This window comes from Amblyraja radiata, chromosome 15 (genome assembly GCF_010909765.2).
Source record: "Amblyraja radiata isolate CabotCenter1 chromosome 15, sAmbRad1.1.pri, whole genome shotgun sequence".
In the NCBI taxonomy this organism is placed as follows: Eukaryota; Metazoa; Chordata; class Chondrichthyes; order Rajiformes; family Rajidae; genus Amblyraja; species Amblyraja radiata.
The window spans coordinates 37,680,454-37,697,292 of NC_045970.1; the positions used below are offsets into that span (position 1 = coordinate 37,680,454).

The following is a 16,839-nucleotide window of genomic DNA, read 5'->3' on the forward strand; positions in this document are numbered from 1 at the left end:
CCCCCACAGTGTCCAGCAGTGGAAGGATCCTAGACTATGGTTCTCTCCCAGAGCCTTGGAATTGGTTGCATCAAGCTTCAGTGAGCCCCTCAGCATGCACTCCTTCGGTTTGGAATGGGCCAGTCAGCAACAGTTTAACAGCGCCAGAGAGCCGGGTTCAATCCTGACTACAGGTGTGAGTTTATACGTTCTCCCTGTGATGGAGTAGGTTTTCTCTGAGTTGCTGCCTTAGAGCGCCCGAGACCCGGGTACGATCCAGACTACGTGTGTACGGAATTCATACGTTCTTCATGTGACCACGTGGGATTCCTCCCACAGTCCAAAGACGTACAGATTAGTAGGTTAATTGGCTTTGGTAAAATTGTAAATTTTACCACAGGATAGTGCTAGTGTACGTAGTGATCATTGGTTGCCCATGGACTTGGTGGGCTGAAGGGCCTGTTTGATCTCTAAAATCTGTGAAATTATTCCAAATGTTACATTAAAATTAAAATGGGGACGAGGACATGTAAGTTTTTTTTAGCACTTTTTTGAAAAAAACTTTGCCTCCGCTATGAGAAACTGTGTGTAAGAAGGAACTGCAGATGCTGGTTTAAACTGAAGATAGACACAAAAAGCTGGAATAAATCAGCGGGACAGGCAGCATCTCTGGAGAGAAGGAATGGGTTTCGGGGAGACCCTTCTTCAGACTGGTTAAGGATATGGGAAACAAGAGATATAGACGGTGATGTGGAGAGATAAAGAACAATGAATGAAAGATATGTAAGCCATTGTAAGCTGTGTGTGGGGTGAAAATGAGAAGCAAGTGTGACTTGGGTGGGGGAGGGATAGAGAGGGAATGCCGGGGCTACCTGAAGTGAGAGAAATCAATATTCATACCACTGGGCTGTAAGCTGCCCAAGCAAAATATGAGATGCTGTTCCTCCAATTTGTGTTTAGCTTTACTCTGACAATGGAGGAGACAGAGGACAGAAAGGTCTATGTGGGAATGGGAAGGAGAATTAAAGTGTCCAGCAACCGGGAGATCAGGTTGGTTCACGAGGGCAGAACGAAGGTGTTCTGCGAAACGATCGTCCAGTCTGCATTTGGTCTCGCCGATGTATAAGAGTCCACATCTTAATAATAATAATACATTTTATTTATGGGCGCCTTTCAAGAGTCTCAAGGACACCTTACAAAAATTGAGCATGTAGAGGAAAAACATGTAAGGGGAATGAAATAAATAGTAGAGACATGACTAGTACACAAAGTAAAGACAGAATTCAATACAAAACACAGTATGAGGCAATTAATGCACAGATGAAAATGGACGGGGACGTGGGGCTAAGGATAGGCAGAGGTGAAGAGATGGGTCTTGAGGCGGGACTGGAAGATGGTGAGGGACACGGAATTGCGGATCAGTTGGGGGAGGGAGTTCCAGAGCCTGGGAGCTGCCCTGGAGAAGGCTCTGTCCCCAAAACTGCGGAGGTTGGACTTGTGGATGGAGAGGAGACTGGCTGATGTGGATCTGAGGGACCGTGAGGGTTGGTAGGGGGAGAGGAGGTCAGTGAGATATGGGGGGGCCAGATGGTGGAGGGCTTTGTAGGTGAGGACCAGGATTTTGTAGGTGATCCGGTGGGAGATGGGAAGCCATCTTGAACAACGGATACAGTAGATGAGGTTGGAGGAGGTGCAATTGAACCTCTGCCTAACCTAAAAGGACTGTCGGGGTCCCTGGACAGTCAAGGGAGGAGGTATAGCGACAGGTGTTGCATCTTCTGCAGTTGCAGGGAAAGGTATCTGGGAGGGGGTGAGTCAACCAGGGAGTTGCGGAGGGAATGATCTCTGCGGAAGGCGGAAAAGGTTGGAGATGGGAAAATGTGGCTATTGGTGGACTCCCGTTCGAGGTGGTGGAAATTTCAGAGGATTATGTGTTGTATGCGACGGCTGATGGGGTGAAAGATAAGGACTTGGGGGACTCTGTCTCTGTTGCGACTAGGGGGAGCAAGGGCAGAGCTGCGGGGTACCGAGGAGACACGAGTGAGGGCCTCATCTATGATGGGAGAGGGGATCCCCCGTTCCCTAAAGAATGAGGACATCTTGGATGTTTCAGTATGGAACACCTCATCTTGGCGCAGATGCGGCGTAGACGGAGGAATTGGGAATAGGGAATAGAGTCTTTGCAAGAAGCAGGGTGAGAAGAAGTGTAGTTGAGTCAGTGGGTTTGTAATAGACGCCAGTCAATAGTCTTTTTCTTGAGATGGAGACTGTGAGATCAAGAAAGAGGAGGGGGACAGTAATCAGCTCCACGTGAAACTATTCGGAGGAAATTCCAGTCTATTTGAAGAGGATCACGAATTCTGTCAGAATGCCTGGAATTTGGCTTTAATTACTCTTAGCTGATTAGCTGATAATTGGTATGTTGGGAAAGCAGAGGAAGATTTAGAGAGCAGCACAGAGACAGCTGCAACTGATTCCTTTTCCTGTTAAATGAAGCTTCAACAAGAGTCAAGTCGTCAATTATCATATTTTCTGGCTACAGAACAATAACATTCTTACACGCCCCAGCCTATCAGGCCCCTTAATCCACAAATAAAAACACAATAATCTGTGATATTAGGTAACCATAAAAGTGCAAAATCCTAGTCCAGGGGTGGGGAACCTTTTCATGTTAGAATGCCGCTTAAGTTAGCTGCAATCTAATAAGGCCGCATCCAAGAAACTTCAATTCGATATACTTCAAAATGTACATTATTTTGTAAAAATCTAACTACTATGTACTAACTTCAAGAAAATGAAATGTTTTTGTTAATTCTAAAGTTAACTAACCTTGTAATGACTTTGTTGTGACTGCTTTTTGTGGTAGGTTAACGTACATTCTTGAGTCACACTAGAACTAAATCATGAACATAACAGGTGTTAAAATAGCCCTCATGACTTACTAATGTTTTAATTGTGGCCGTCAGTCGGGGAGGATTATTTCGTTGAATCTTCTTTTACACTTTGGTATTTTAAATACGTTCATTTTAAGTTTAAAATAAAAATAATAAGACAAACAAAAACATATTAATAAAATATAAATAAAAGGATTTGTTCTACAAAATTTGGATTCATTTGAAAGGCCGCACTTAATGGCCTAGAAGGCCGCATGCGGCCTTAAGGCCGCAGGTTCCCCACCCCTCCCCTAGTCCATGATACAACCTAATTCCAAAGATCATAATTACAGCGTTAGTGCCATTCAGTGTTACAATGTTTATAAGTCATTGGGGCAAAATTAGGCATCCAGCTCATTGAGTTTACTCCGCCATTCAATCGTGGGTGATCTTCCGTCAATCCCATTCTCCTGCCTTATCCCCGTAATCTTTTGACACCCTTACTAATCAAGAATCCCCATAACCGTTGACACTCTTACCAACAATAGCCCGATGGTTGCTGAGAAGAAGCTGCCCTTGACTCTGTGTCGTGCCCTCTTCTCACTGCTACCGTCTGGCAGGAGGTACAGAAGTCCCCCACACCACCATGTTCAAGAACAGCTACTCTGACAACCATCAGGTCTTGAACCAACCTACATGACTCGAATACTCCCTCAGCAACAGAACTCTACAGACTACCTCTTGCGCAACCGTGTATTTGCTTTCTTTTCAATTGCGTTCCTGCACTAATGTCTTGTTTTTTGGCCCCGTTTTAAAATTTGTGTAATTAATATATAATTGGTTTTTGTGTTGTCTGTGCCCGTCCATGTCTATGTGCCCGTGATGCTGCGGCAAGTAACATTTCCATTTACCTGTATCTCACTGCACTTGTGCAGATGACAATAAACTCAACTTAATTGTTATTCCAACTACTGCAAGGATAATATATTTTTATTAACATTGAAAGCATTGATCTGAACACAGAGAGTAACATCATCAAACACTTTATTTGGAGACTAATTAAATGTCTGATTTGTACAGTTGCATAAATATTCAACACTTGCATTAAATCATGCACACAAGTAGTAACACTGATTGTGCAAGCTGGACCGATTCGAACACAGGGCCAGGTGAATTGGCACAGTGGTGAATGCATCTCTGTCCGACACAGAGAATCAGAGACAGACATGGAGTCAGCACCTAGAGGATGCAAATGTAGGAGATGCTGGAATTAGTGTCTGGAATCAGGGTCAAAGATTGCTCCTTAAGTGGCAATCAGATTGGGGCTTTCTTTTAGGTTTGGGTTTAATATTGTCACCTGTGCTGAGGTACAGTGTAAAGTTTGCTATTGCATTCTATCCAAACAAATAATACTATACATAAATACAATCAAGTCAAACTCAAGTACAATAGATAGATATAATCAATTCAAACTCAAGTGCTCTATCTATTAGAGAAGACACAAAATGCTGTAGTAACTCAGCGGTTCAGGCAGCATCTCTGGAGAATAGGTGATGTTTCAGGGTTGTGATGGGGAAGGGGTGGGGGGAAGGAGGGGGGGGGGGGAAGGGGGGGGGAAAGAGGTGGGGCAGGACAAATCTCTGATTCCCCCTACTCTCTTTCAGCTCCAGTGCCCCTCCCCTCTACAATCAGTCTGAAGAAGGTTCCCGACTCGAAGTGTCACCCACACATGATCCCCAGAGGGGCTGTCTCACCTGCTGAGTTACTCCAGCAAGTTGTGTATTCTTTTGTAAACCAGCATGGACAGTTCCTTGTTCCTACTCTACCGATTGTACTTAAGTTTGAATTGATTGTATTTATGTATGGTATTATCTGATCCGTTTTGATAGCATGCAAAACAAAGTTTTTCGCTGAACCTCGGGACATGTGACAAGAGTAAACCTCAACCTGAAACCTCTCCCATGAAAAGCATCAACCAATGTTGTGTTGTATATGCTCAGAAATCTACCATCCCTCATGCACATCTGTCGTTAACCCCACCCAGTCTGACTCATTCAATGGGGAGGGGAAGGAGTAGTTCAAGATCACCCCTTCATCCCATCATGTCTGGGGATCTCAAGCCAAAGCTCCCACATGCTCCCTGGCCACTTGGAAACTCCCTGGTTAGCAAAACCAAGTTACTGGAGACTTAACCAGGTTACTAGAGACATAACTAGCCCGAACAATGGTGGAGTCTATTATAGAAGGCTTTAACCAAGGCCGCTCATTTCTGCAGTCCGATGATCGATTTCCTAAACCTTGTGCACTTAAATACTGATTAAAAAACAAATCTCAGAACTGGCCTTTTTTTTTGAAGATTCAACAGCAAAGACTGACATAAAAGGAGGCAAGGCAGAAACACAAGCAATTGCAGGAGCTGAAATCTGGAGCAAAAAAAAAGAACAAAGTGCTGGATGAACTCAGCTGGTGAGGCAGCATCTGGGGAGAGAAATGGACAGGCGATGTTTCAGATCAATCAGAGTCTGATTGGAGTCTGAGGAAGGGCCCCGATCCGAAACGTTGTATGTCCATTCCCTCGGGAGATGCTGCCCGACCTGCGGAGTAAATCCAGCATTTTGTGTAGCGCTCCCGATCTGAAACATCACCTGTCTACTACTCCCCATGGATGCTGCCTGACCCGCTGAGTTCATCTAGAGTTTGATCTTTTGAGAAAAGATGGGAAATTCCTCTAGGAGAGACCAGGAACAACTTCAACTCGGTACACGAACATGTGGACGTGAGAGGTTGCAAGTACCTCGTCTTGGTGACAGGGTAATTTCACATGAGTTTTATAAACAATTTTTAAAATCAACCATGTCTCATCTCATTCCCCTCTCCTACGAAGTGCAGTTAGGGCTCTAATTAGTTGGACAATTATTATCTGTGCAATTGATATTATGAGATGGTCCCGGCCCTGTGATGCTGTTGGTTGTTCTTACTCAACAATTAAGTTAATACAAGTTTGGCATTTATCTAACCAGTTGCCATTGCAAAGAGCTTATCACCAGAGTACAGCGGTTATAAATGCAGTCAAGGGAGGAAATCAGCAGTTAAATAATTTCACAGTAGTCAAGAGTAGCTCTTCCTGGGATGAACGTACAGCTATGGTGGGATTGGACTGGTGGTCTCACAAAGTTCTTCTTGCTTCAGGGCAACTGGACAGAGTCTACATCATGCCAGATGGTCCTTAATGTCGCCTCTCCTGAGATCGACAGCAGAGCGAGGGTATCCAAAGCGTGCCTGCTGCCAGCACATAGCAAAGGAACGGGCAGTGCTGTGGTCACCAGCTCTACAGAGCCAAACGCTGGTCCAGGCGAGGTCTCTGGAGACTGGGTCGGGCGTCGAGGTCTTGCCTTATCCCCACATTGATACAATCTTAGCGAAAGTGCATCAACAAGTGTGAAGAAGGGTCCCGACACGAAAAGTCACGCATCGCTTTTCTCCAGAGATGCTGTCTGACACGCTGAGTTACTCCAGCACTTTGTGTCTATCTTTGGCATAAACCAGCATTTGCTTTTCTTTGTTACAACAAGACAACACAGTTGAGAAAGATCAGTTTTCTTCTTTGGAAGACGATTCGGGTGATTTAATTCGGCTGGCCAGCTTAGAAACACAACGCGCCATCACAATGTCCAGTGAAGCTGAGGCAACCACACAGCCCAGGAGGCCATTCATCCCATCGAGTCTATGTTGATGAGCGATCGAATTCCACCTGACCCGTAGCGTGCTCAGTCAGTGTTTCTGGTTGTGGTTTACGTGTCGGGCTGGGGTGTGGGGATTGCTGTCTCTTGTGCTCTTCCAGATATTGAGTTTCAGATCCCATCGATCGCTGGCTGAACATGTTTCCCTGTCAGTCTATCCACAACGTCACATCTGGCCCACTAAAGGTAGGGAGGGAGTTAGGCACATGGGCTTCAGTCCATGGGGAGGGAAGAATCACCAACTTGCACATCTGGGCAACATTGACTCCCCTCCTCGCACATCTGGAAGACAGCATCGGCCCCCACCCTCACACATGGGCGATGGTGACAGCCCTACCCTCACATCTGGGCGATGGTGACTGCCCTACCCTACATCTGGGTGGTGTTGCCCATGACTGGTCAGCACCAGGCCGTGGGCCCCTCAGCAGGCCCCCTCCGCTGCCGCCGCCTTCTTCTCCCGTGGTGGGGTGGGCGGGGGGAAGACCAGGGTCCCTGGCTGCTGGCAGTCCTCGGGCCCCCATCTCCCCTCTTCCCGCTCCAACGCCCGGGCCAGGAGGGGCCGTAGGAGGCCGAGGGTGAGGATGTCTCCGGAGCTGGCGTAGGGGCCGGCCTGGGGCTCGGGAGGAGGCAGGGAGACCAGCATGGCCTGGAGGAGGGCGGGGGCGGTGGCATCGGGGGGCAGGAGGCCGCAGATGTCTGGCAGGAAGGGGTCGAGCTCCCGGCCGTGGCACAGCTGGGACAGGAGGGTGGCAAAGAGTTCCTTACGGAGCAGGGGCCCATGGGCCTGGAAGCGCTGGCAGGCCTTAAGGGCCTGGCCCCATAGGCCTCGCTCCAGCAGCAGCCTCACTGCCTGCAGCACCGCCTTGGGCCTCTGGCTGCACAGCAACAGCTCCACGGCCATCTGGGCCGAGCGGCTGGCCTCGGGCAGGGCGGACAGGGCACGCTTGTAGAGTGGGCGGCCGTGGTAGGAGGCTAGGCCCTGGGCCTGCTCCAGGAAGCCGGGCAGCCAGGCGGGGCGGAAGCGGTACATCAGACCGCAGGCCAGCTCAAAGGCCGCGGACTGTTCGGGCGAAGCCGGGGGACTGAGCAGGGCCTTCCACTGTTCGGCCGTGGCGGTGACCGAGGCCCCGGGCCTGTCCTCCGCCGCGGGCTGCAGCTGCAGAGCTCGGCTGAGGGCCCGCCAAGTCTCGGCAGGGTAGGAGGCGGCGAGGGAGCCCAGGTTGAGTATGGCCCAGTGGTCAGGCGGTAGTAGTAGCAGCCTGGAAACCTCCTGCCCTGCGATCTCCTCCACCCAAGCCGAAGCCTGGGGCTCGCTTGACCTCGACAGGTGCCGTTTGGCTTCCTCCAGCCCAGCGTAGTTTTCCACTTCCCCGGACAGGCAGCGTTGGAGCTTGGCCTGGGTGTCAGGCCCAAGCCCGGGGCCGGAGATAGAGCCAGATCCTGAATCAACCCCAGAGCCACGCCCAGCCCCGAAGCCTTCCGTGAGGCCCAGCCGGCCCCTCAGGACAGAGCAGAGGACGGTAGGGGCCCGGAAAGCGGCTTCGCTCTTCAGCCTCTCCACCGTCAGCCGGCTGCGACTCAGGCTCCGCTTCTGGTAGTAGTCGCAGGCCTCCTCCAGCACTAGGTTCTCCAGGTAGTCACTGTCTTTCTGGCCTTGCCCGTTCTCCGAGACCGTCCCCAAACACAGGCCGTAGAGGCCGTTATCCGTCAGCGCTTGCAGCTCGCCCGTGTCCTGGCAGCTCAGCAGGGCCAAGGGTGCAGATTCCAGGGTCGTCTCTGTGGCTCTGCCTGTCTGCATGTCCAGCAGGTGCACTGTCCGGCCCACGGCGCAGGCCAAGGTTGTACCGCTCAAGCGCAGCAGGATTGAGGCCTGGGCCGGCGGTATCTGGCTCAGCCGGCCGAGGAGGCGCACCGTCCCATCGCTCCGCACGAGGCTGAGGTCACCGCCGCCGCCAGCCACCAGCATCCCGGCCGGACTCGCGCTGACCGCCCGGAGGTCCAGTGGCGGCAGGCCGGGGAGCAAACCTGCGGCTCCAGCCACCAGCTTCTGGAAGTCGGTGTTAGCAGGGAGCAGGCGCTTGGTGAAGAGGGGTCCGTGGCTCAGGCTGGTCATGGTCCAGCTGTCCTCCTGCGGGTTCCACACCAGGATTAAATTGTCCAGGTTACTCGTGTGGCCGGGGCCCTGGTCACCATAGGAACCGTCGCTGGATGCGTGGCCATTGCAAATATAGTCCCGGGGGCCCGGTTTGTTGTCAGGACAGTTCCAAGGGCCTGGTCTTTTATCGGTTCCATTGCCGGAGACGAGGATGTCTTCAGAACCGCTGACAGGGACGGTGTCGTTACTAGGAGGGTTGCCATGGATGGAACCATTGCATTGGCCATCGATGAGGCGGTTGTCAGGAGAGGTGCTGGGGCCGTTGCTAGGAGAGTTGCCGGGGATGAGGCCGTTGCTAGGAGAGTTGCCGGGGATGAGGCCGTTGCTAGGAGAGTTGCCTAGGCCGTTGCCAGGGATGAGGCTGTTGTCGGGCGCGCTGGCGGGCAATAGGTAGACGACGCCCCCGGCCGCCAGCAGCCGGCAGTCGGGGCAGTTGTTGAGGAGGAGCCGAGCGGCTGGCAGCTCCAGTCCGGGCCCCAGGCGGCGGCTGCAGACGCAGCGCTGACGGGCCGCTCCGCACCGCCTCTCCTCGCACCAGGTGAGGGCGCGTCCGTCCCAGGCGGCAGACAGCAGGCGGGCCCGCGGTCCGGGGCTCAGCTCCAACTCCCGCTGCAGCCTCCAGCCGCCGCCCGCCGGCGCCCACAGCTCGGCGCGGCCCTGCTGCGTGAGGAGGAGGGTGGGCGCCGGCCCCGGGGCCTGGGCTTGGTCCTGGTCCTGATCCTGGCACGGCCTCTCCACCAGCTCCAGCACCTCCAGCAGGTGCTGGGCCGGTGCCAGGCGCCTGTCAAGCGGCGGCAGCGGCGGGGCCGAGGTCGGCGGGGGCCCGGGCTCCAGGCCTAGCAGCCGGCGCTCCCGCGACAGGTAGAGGAAGAGGCGGCCGCTGCCGCTGGTGATGTCGCCGGCGGGCGGTCGCAGCCGAGCCCCGGGCAGCAGCAACAGCTCCCGCCACGGCCCGAGGCCCGAGAGCCGGCGAGGCGCCGAGCGCGGCATCGCCCCGCAGCACAGCTACTTCCGCATCGCCGCCGCTCCAGTCCCGGGTCAGGAGGCGCTTCCCGTCCCGTCCGCGTCAGCCCATCAGTGGTACAACTGCAACAATACTACACATACAACAGCAAAACTACTGCAAATACCAAACTACTGCAACTGCAACGGCAACAAATACAACAATACTACAAATACAACAATACTACAAATACAACAACATAGCTACTACAACAAATACAACAAAACTACCACAAATACAACAAAACTACAAGTACAACAATACTACAAATACAAAACTACGACAACTGCAACAAACAACCACAACTGCAACAAATACAACTACTACTGCAACAAAACGACTACAAAAACCAATACAACAAAACTGCAACAACAAATACAACCACAAAACTACAACAGCAACTACAAAACTACATCAAAAATAACAAACTACTACGACAAATATATCAACAATAAAACAACAACATATTTACAAGACAAATACTATAGCCCCATCGACTACAACAAAAGACAATGACAAAACAACAGAAACTACATCAGGAACAAAATGTGTCCCCACTGCACCTATAAATACACACCTACTGGATTCCAAGCCACACACAAAGTGACAGAAGCCCACAAAGCCTTAGACTGAGGCGGGGCTTGGAAGAGGAAGCAATCCTTGTTCTGACGCAGCGTCTTGACCCAAAACGTTGACCGTCCCTTCGCCCCCACAGATAATGCTCATCCTGCTGAGTTCCTCCAGCAACATGCTTGTTGTTTGCAAGTGATATTGATCGGTTTCTCTGCCATCCAGCCCAGCAGTTGTTGCTTTGTCTCTGCTGCCAACTCCTAGTTAGAAGTGATATTGGTGCGTGTATGTGCGGACGTTGCCAGCAAATAGTGGACTGAGCGGCAAACAAGACAATTCACTCACTCAGGAATGAGGGGAGGCAGCAGAACCCATGACAAAAATCAACTGTGGCTTCTCCCCCTCAATGCATTATTTATTTTTCCACCAGACATGCTGGGATGAGATGCAAATTGCCAACTATGTGCTTTAATTTAATTTCAGTCACTTACAGCACTACCAGTATCACTGGCTTCTAATTATCTGACATGTACACTGCCTTGGAGTATGGTCTATTAAAAGCAGCCAATTGTTTTGTACTTTCAATATTTGTCCATGCTTTCCCTCTCTACCTGCTGACATATCTTTTATATTCCTTTAACAGTTGTGCTTCGGACCTTCACTTAGAACATAGAACAATACAGACCAGGACTGCACACATTATTCTGAATGCAACTCAACCAAAGTCTTATAGAGCTGCATGACAACAACCTGGTTGCTCAACACCCGGCTTGAGATCTAACTATTCCTTTGGTTTATGTTTCATTCGCAAGAGGAAGATGACTTCCTGATTCTTATACTCAATTTCCCGATCGATGACGGCGAGCATACCAAATGCTGGTATCAAGCTCCATATTATTACTTCTGAATTCTCAATTGCAATTATTAGTACATCTGGCTTCCAGTTCCAAAATGTATTAAATTCTATGCCTCACATCTATAGTATATTTTAGTTTAGTGTCACGTGTACCGAGGTACGGTGAAAAGCCTTAAGTTGCGTGCTAACCAGTCACAGCGGGGCTTATGTTGTCGACCTCCCTGTGGTGAGCCCTGCCAACTGACCTCAGTCAGGCGAACACCAACAAACAGAGAAAGCAGCAGCGCCGCAGCTTGGCGCCAACCCTTTTTAGGGCGGGCACCTACGGATATCGAACCGGATAGCATCACCCTGCTGCAGACTTCTGCTGCCTCAAACGCAAGAAGAATAGTCACAGCAGACTATACAACATTAGTGTAATTAAAGTTGGGCGATGTTAAACTCCTACACCACTTCAGCAATGTCCTTCAATGCTTCACAATCTCTGCACTCCTTGAATTGTAGCCTTTACAGCATCCTAAGTAAAACAGTGGTCAAGTTAGGTTTATGTTTATTATTATCATGTGTAATGAGGTACAGTGCAAGCTTTCTTTGCATTCTATCCAAATCAGATAATATACATAAATATAATTCAATACAATGGCTCATGTAAAGGAGAAGATACAGAGTGCAGAATACAGTTCTCAGCATTATAGCGATTCAGTTCCATAGACAGTCCAATGTCCGCAATGGGGAAGAGGTGAATCAGACAGTACCCTGGCTTATAGAAAGGACCATTCAGAAGGCTGGTAACAGGGAAAGAAGCTATTCCTGAGTCTAGTGGTGCACGCTTTCAGGTTCTGTATCTTCTGCCTGATGGTAGCAGGGAGAAGAAGGAATGTCCAGAGTAGGACTGGTCTTAGACTACATTGCCTGCCTTTCCGAGACAGTGTGAAGTGTAGATGGAGTCAATGGTGGGTAGTCTGGTCTGTGATGGATTGGGCTACATCTACACCTCTCCTCAATTTAAAGCGGTCTTGCACAGAGCTGTCCCCAAACCAAGCTGTGATGCAACCCGACAGCATGCTGCATCTGTAATTGGCCTTGTTTACAGAGGCCTGAACAATCAGTCCAAAGTTGTTTGGATTTTAAGGATCTAAAAATTTTGGGACTAAAAAGAACAACTCCCTAGGATCACCTTTCCTGTTCCCCTCCCGCTTTTGCCCATCATCACACCCTCACCTGGTTCCACACCCTCTCTCTGCCCGCACTATATCACTATATCTGCTCTTGTCCTTAACGGTCATTCTCATTTGCTCTCTCCATTCCTCCTCTTGAACTCAAATCTTTCCCTTATCCTGATTGGTAGCATCATCAGGTTTAGTTAGTTTTGTTTCAGTTTAGTTAATTGTCGCGTGTACCGTGAAAAGCTTTTGTTGCATGCTATCCAGTCAGCAGAAAGACAATTCATGATAACATTCGAGTCAATAGTACAGCGGTAGAGTTGCTGCCTCAGAGCGCCAGAGACCCAGGATCGATCCTGACCTCAGGTCTCCATGTGACTGTGTGGGTGACCTCCTGGTCCTCCCACATCCTAAGGAAGTGTCGTTTTGTAAGTTATTTAACCCTCTGTAAATTACCCGCAATGTGTACGGAGTGGATGAGAAAGTGGGATATCATAGAACTAGTATGAATGGTTGATCAATGGTTGGAGTGGACTCGGTAGGCCGAAAGGCTGGTTTCATGCTGTATCTGTAAATACTAAAGCAAATGACAATTCCAAAGCACAGGAACACAAGAGGCTGCAGAATGTGGAGGACTCAGCCCAGTCCATTACACTGCCCTTCCCTACATCAAAAGCATTTCACCCTGAAACGCCACCTATCCATGTTCTTCAGAGATACTGTCTGAGCTGTTATTCCAGTACTTTGGGCCTCTACTACACGAGGAGCTGCCTCAAGCAGGTGGCATCTATCATCAAGGACCCCCACCACGCAGGCCATGCGCTCTTCTCACAGCTACCATCGGGCAGGAGGTACCACACCACCAGGTTCAGAAACAGCTACTCTTGGGAAATAGATAGGGTGAATGCAGTTTTTTCACCCAGAGTAGAGAAATCATGAATCAGGGGGCATAAGTTGAAGGTGAGGGGAGGAAAGATTTACTAGGAACCTGAGAGGCAACTTTTTCACAAGGAGAGTGTGGTGGGATATGGATTGAACTGCCAGAGGAGGTAGTTGAGACAGGTTCTCTAACAGTATTTAAGACACTTGGACAGGTACATGGCTAGGAGAGGTTTAGAGGGATATGGGCCAAACGTGGGAAAATTGGACCAGCTAAAATGGGGCATAATTGTGGGCATGGATCAGTTGAGCAGAAGTGCCTGTGCTGTATGACTATTATTCTGTGCCTCTAACTCTAATCCTACTTTGGCAATAGAATACAACCTCTTGCGCTATCATGAACTTGTTTTTGAATTGTGTTCTACGCCAGTGACTTGTTTTATTAGTCTTTTTTCTTTTTGCTGTCTTGTAGAATTTTTGTGCTACATATATTGATATATACAATTAATGAGTTTATGTGTGTTGTCTGAGTATGTAGCTGTGATGCTGCTGCAAGCAAGATATTTCATTGTACATGTAGCTCGCTGTGCGTGCAGATGACAATAAATTGACGAGTTCATCCCCCAGCCCGTCTCACTCCTCTCTCTCCACAGATGCTGTAGGAAAGAACTGCAGATGCTGGTTTAAATCGAAGGTAGACACAAAGTACTGGAGTAACTCAGCGGGACAAGCAGCATCTCTGGAGAGAAGGAATGGGTGACGTTTCGGGTCGAGAAACCCCTTTCCTCAGACTGATGTTACTCCAGCATTTTGTGCCTACCTCCACAGATGCTGCCTTGTCCGCTGAGTTCCTCCAGCACTTTGTGCCTTGCTCCAGACACCAAGACCTGCAGTTCGGTGTGTCTCCTGTTGCAGGTTCTATCATGTGTTTGTTGCTACCCCTGACAACAATTAACATTTTCACAAATCCTACCAAAACTTTTAACCAGAACCAAAACACCATCAATCCCAGGATTTACTTCACCAGATCTTCCAGGCCAGTCTGCCAGTATCCCACAGTTCCCAATATATCCACAGCATCCCGGTATATCCACAACCAAAGATATAGGATGTACACAAAAATGCTGGAGAAACTCAGCAGGTGCAGCAGCATCTATGGAGCGAAGGAAATAGGTAACGTTTCAGGGCCGAAACCCTTCTTCAGACTGATATAGGATGTTTGTCCACAACATCCCAGCCACTCCTCCTGCTTGAGGCCGCCAGTATCCCATAATCCATGCAATTTAGCTTACTTTGCCTGCTGGGAGTTGTAGTTCACATTTATGGAGCAGCTCCTGTTGGCGTAGGGCGAGCGGGGATTATGGGATCTTGGAGGACTTGGGTTGGGAGGCGCAGCAAGGGCCGAGGGTTGTGGGATACTGGAGGACTGGCAGGTTGAAGATGGGAGGAGGGTGTGAGTGGAGGTCCGGCCAGTGACTGGAATGGGTGCACCAGGTAAGAAGCCCCAGCTGCAGGAGGACGCTGGCCCTTCCCTTCCATATTTGGGCTAGGGTCGGACTGGCAGCGACACGGATCGGCCTCATGCCCCGGTCTGCTGCAACAGTGAGCGGTGGGGGAGAGCAGGAAAGGGCGAGGACTTGGGGTGGGGAATAGGCCTCGAGGCCTCCAGGCAACGCTCCACTGAGGCAGCCGGGGTCAGTCTGAAGGGGGTAATCATTTATGTGGCTGCATCCCTAGAGGATTGGTGAATAAATTGTCGATTTAAAAACAAAATCCACGCTCCTGATCCCCCTACAGACCACTATCCCTCTCCCCCCTCTCCTCTCCTGATCCTGAGCCGTGACTCAATTGAAGATGATGTTTCACAGCAACTCGCATTCAACCCCCTCTCACCAGTTCCCTGGCCATCCTGAACTCATTCATTTGGATAGACACCAAATGCCTGAGTAACTCAGCGGGTCAGGCAGCATCTCTGGAGAAAAGGAATAGGTGATGTTTCGGGTCGAGACCCTTCTTCAGGCTAGGAATCAGGGGAGAGGGAAACTAGAGGTATGAAAGGGTACAGAACAAATAGAGCTGGCACCAATGGCCAAAGAGCCCACAATGGTCCATTGGTGGCTGTGCAGGAGGGGATACAAACAGTAAAGCTAGTAGGATGACTACGGTGGGGGAGGGACGGATAAAGAGGAGTATAAGGATTATTTGAAATGACTGAAATCATACAGAAAGGTCAGAGTGGGAAGGGGAGTAAAAAGTTAAAGTTGAGGCAGCTACTATTGCACCGTTTACAAAACAGTTAGACATGTACATGGATATGATATGATAGGTTTAGAAGGATATGGGCCAATTGCAGGCAGGTGGGACTAGTATAGATGGGGCATGTTGGCTGGTGTGGACAAGTTGGGCTGAAGGGCCTGTGCTGTATTACTATGATCCCTAGTGCCTTACCCTGAACTTGTGTCTTGGCCCCTGGTTCCTTGCCCCAACCATCCTGAACTCTGGCGTATTACCCTGAAGGTCCCCACCTCCTGTGCTTTACCCAGACCCCTGGCCCAACTGCCGATGCTGGTTTACAAAGCAAGACACAAAGTGCTGCAGTAACTCAGCGCACCAGGTAGCATCTCTGGAGCACAAGGAACTACAGATGCAGGTTTACAAAACAAAACGCAAAGTGCTAGAGTAACTCAGTGGGTCAGGCATCATCTCTGGAGCCAAGTAACTGCAAATGCTGGTTACAAAACACGATACAAACTGTTGGAGTAACTTAGATCAACTGAGATAGATTGATTTAGTCAAGTTTAGAGATACAGCATGGAAACAGGCCCTTTGACCTGCAGAGTCCACACCGACCATCAATCACTTAGTTCTATGTTATCCCACTTTCTGACCTCCCTATACATTAGGGCAATATTCAGAGGTTAATTAACCTACAAACTCGCATGTCTTTGGGACGCGGGAGAAAACCAGAGAACTCAGAGGAAACCCACGCGGTCACAGGGAGAATATGCAAACTCCATTCAGACACAAGATCAAACCCGGGTCTCTGCCGCTGAGTGGCAGTGGCTCTACCAGCTGCGCTGCTGTGCTGACCTTTGTTGTGGATGAGGTTGTGTGGGCTTCATTCCTCCTGTTGGTTTATTGATCACCAGTAACTTGGCCAACCTCTCACTGTTGTACCAGTGTGGATATAACCCAGTCAATCAGGGTCCTGTGTGTTGAAGCCTTCCACCTACACTACATTCTGGATTACTGCTGCCCTCCGAGGAGCGCGAAGTTGAGGAATACTGATTCATTGAGTGAGGTAGTTGGTATAAGATGCTTTCCCTTTGAAACCGTTTCCAAGGTTCCATCGCATTTGGTTCCTTTGATGTCAGCTCTTCCTATTATTAGAGTCTTTACTTTAGACTTTAGAGATACAGCGCGGAAACAGGTCTTTCGACCCACCAAGTCCACGCCGACCAGCAATCACCCTGTACACTAACATACACACTAGGGACAATTTACAATTTTACCAAAGCCAATTAACTTACAAACCTGCATGACTTTGGAGTGTGGGAGAAAACCGAAGCATCCGGAGTCGTACGGTGTGGAAACAGGCCCTTCAGCCCAATATGATCCAGG

The 16,839-nt window shown here is 49.7% G+C and overlaps 2 protein-coding genes across 3 annotated transcripts in view; one reads left to right on the forward strand and one right to left on the reverse strand.

The window, feature by feature from the left end:
- Window positions 1-5,423: 5,423 nt before the first annotated feature.
- hps6 (HPS6 biogenesis of lysosomal organelles complex 2 subunit 3) lies at window positions 5,424-9,906 on the reverse strand. The gene has a single exon (XM_033034078.1). It carries the CDS (start codon window positions 9,735-9,737, stop codon window positions 7,014-7,016), a length of 2,724 nt encoding a protein of 907 aa, XP_032889969.1. The 5' UTR covers window positions 9,738-9,906; the 3' UTR covers window positions 5,424-7,013.
- Window positions 9,907-14,606: 4,700 nt separating this feature from the next.
- armh3 (armadillo like helical domain containing 3) overlaps window positions 14,607-16,839 on the forward strand; it is a 117,408-nt gene continuing 115,175 nt past the window's right edge. Inside the window, exon 1 of one of the 2 annotated variants that reach the window (XM_033034080.1) lies at window positions 14,607-14,712. The gene's annotated coding sequence lies outside the window, so the exon portion shown is untranslated. The remainder of the gene's footprint in view (window positions 14,713-16,839) is intronic. The other variant, XM_033034079.1, reaches the window with a different exon arrangement.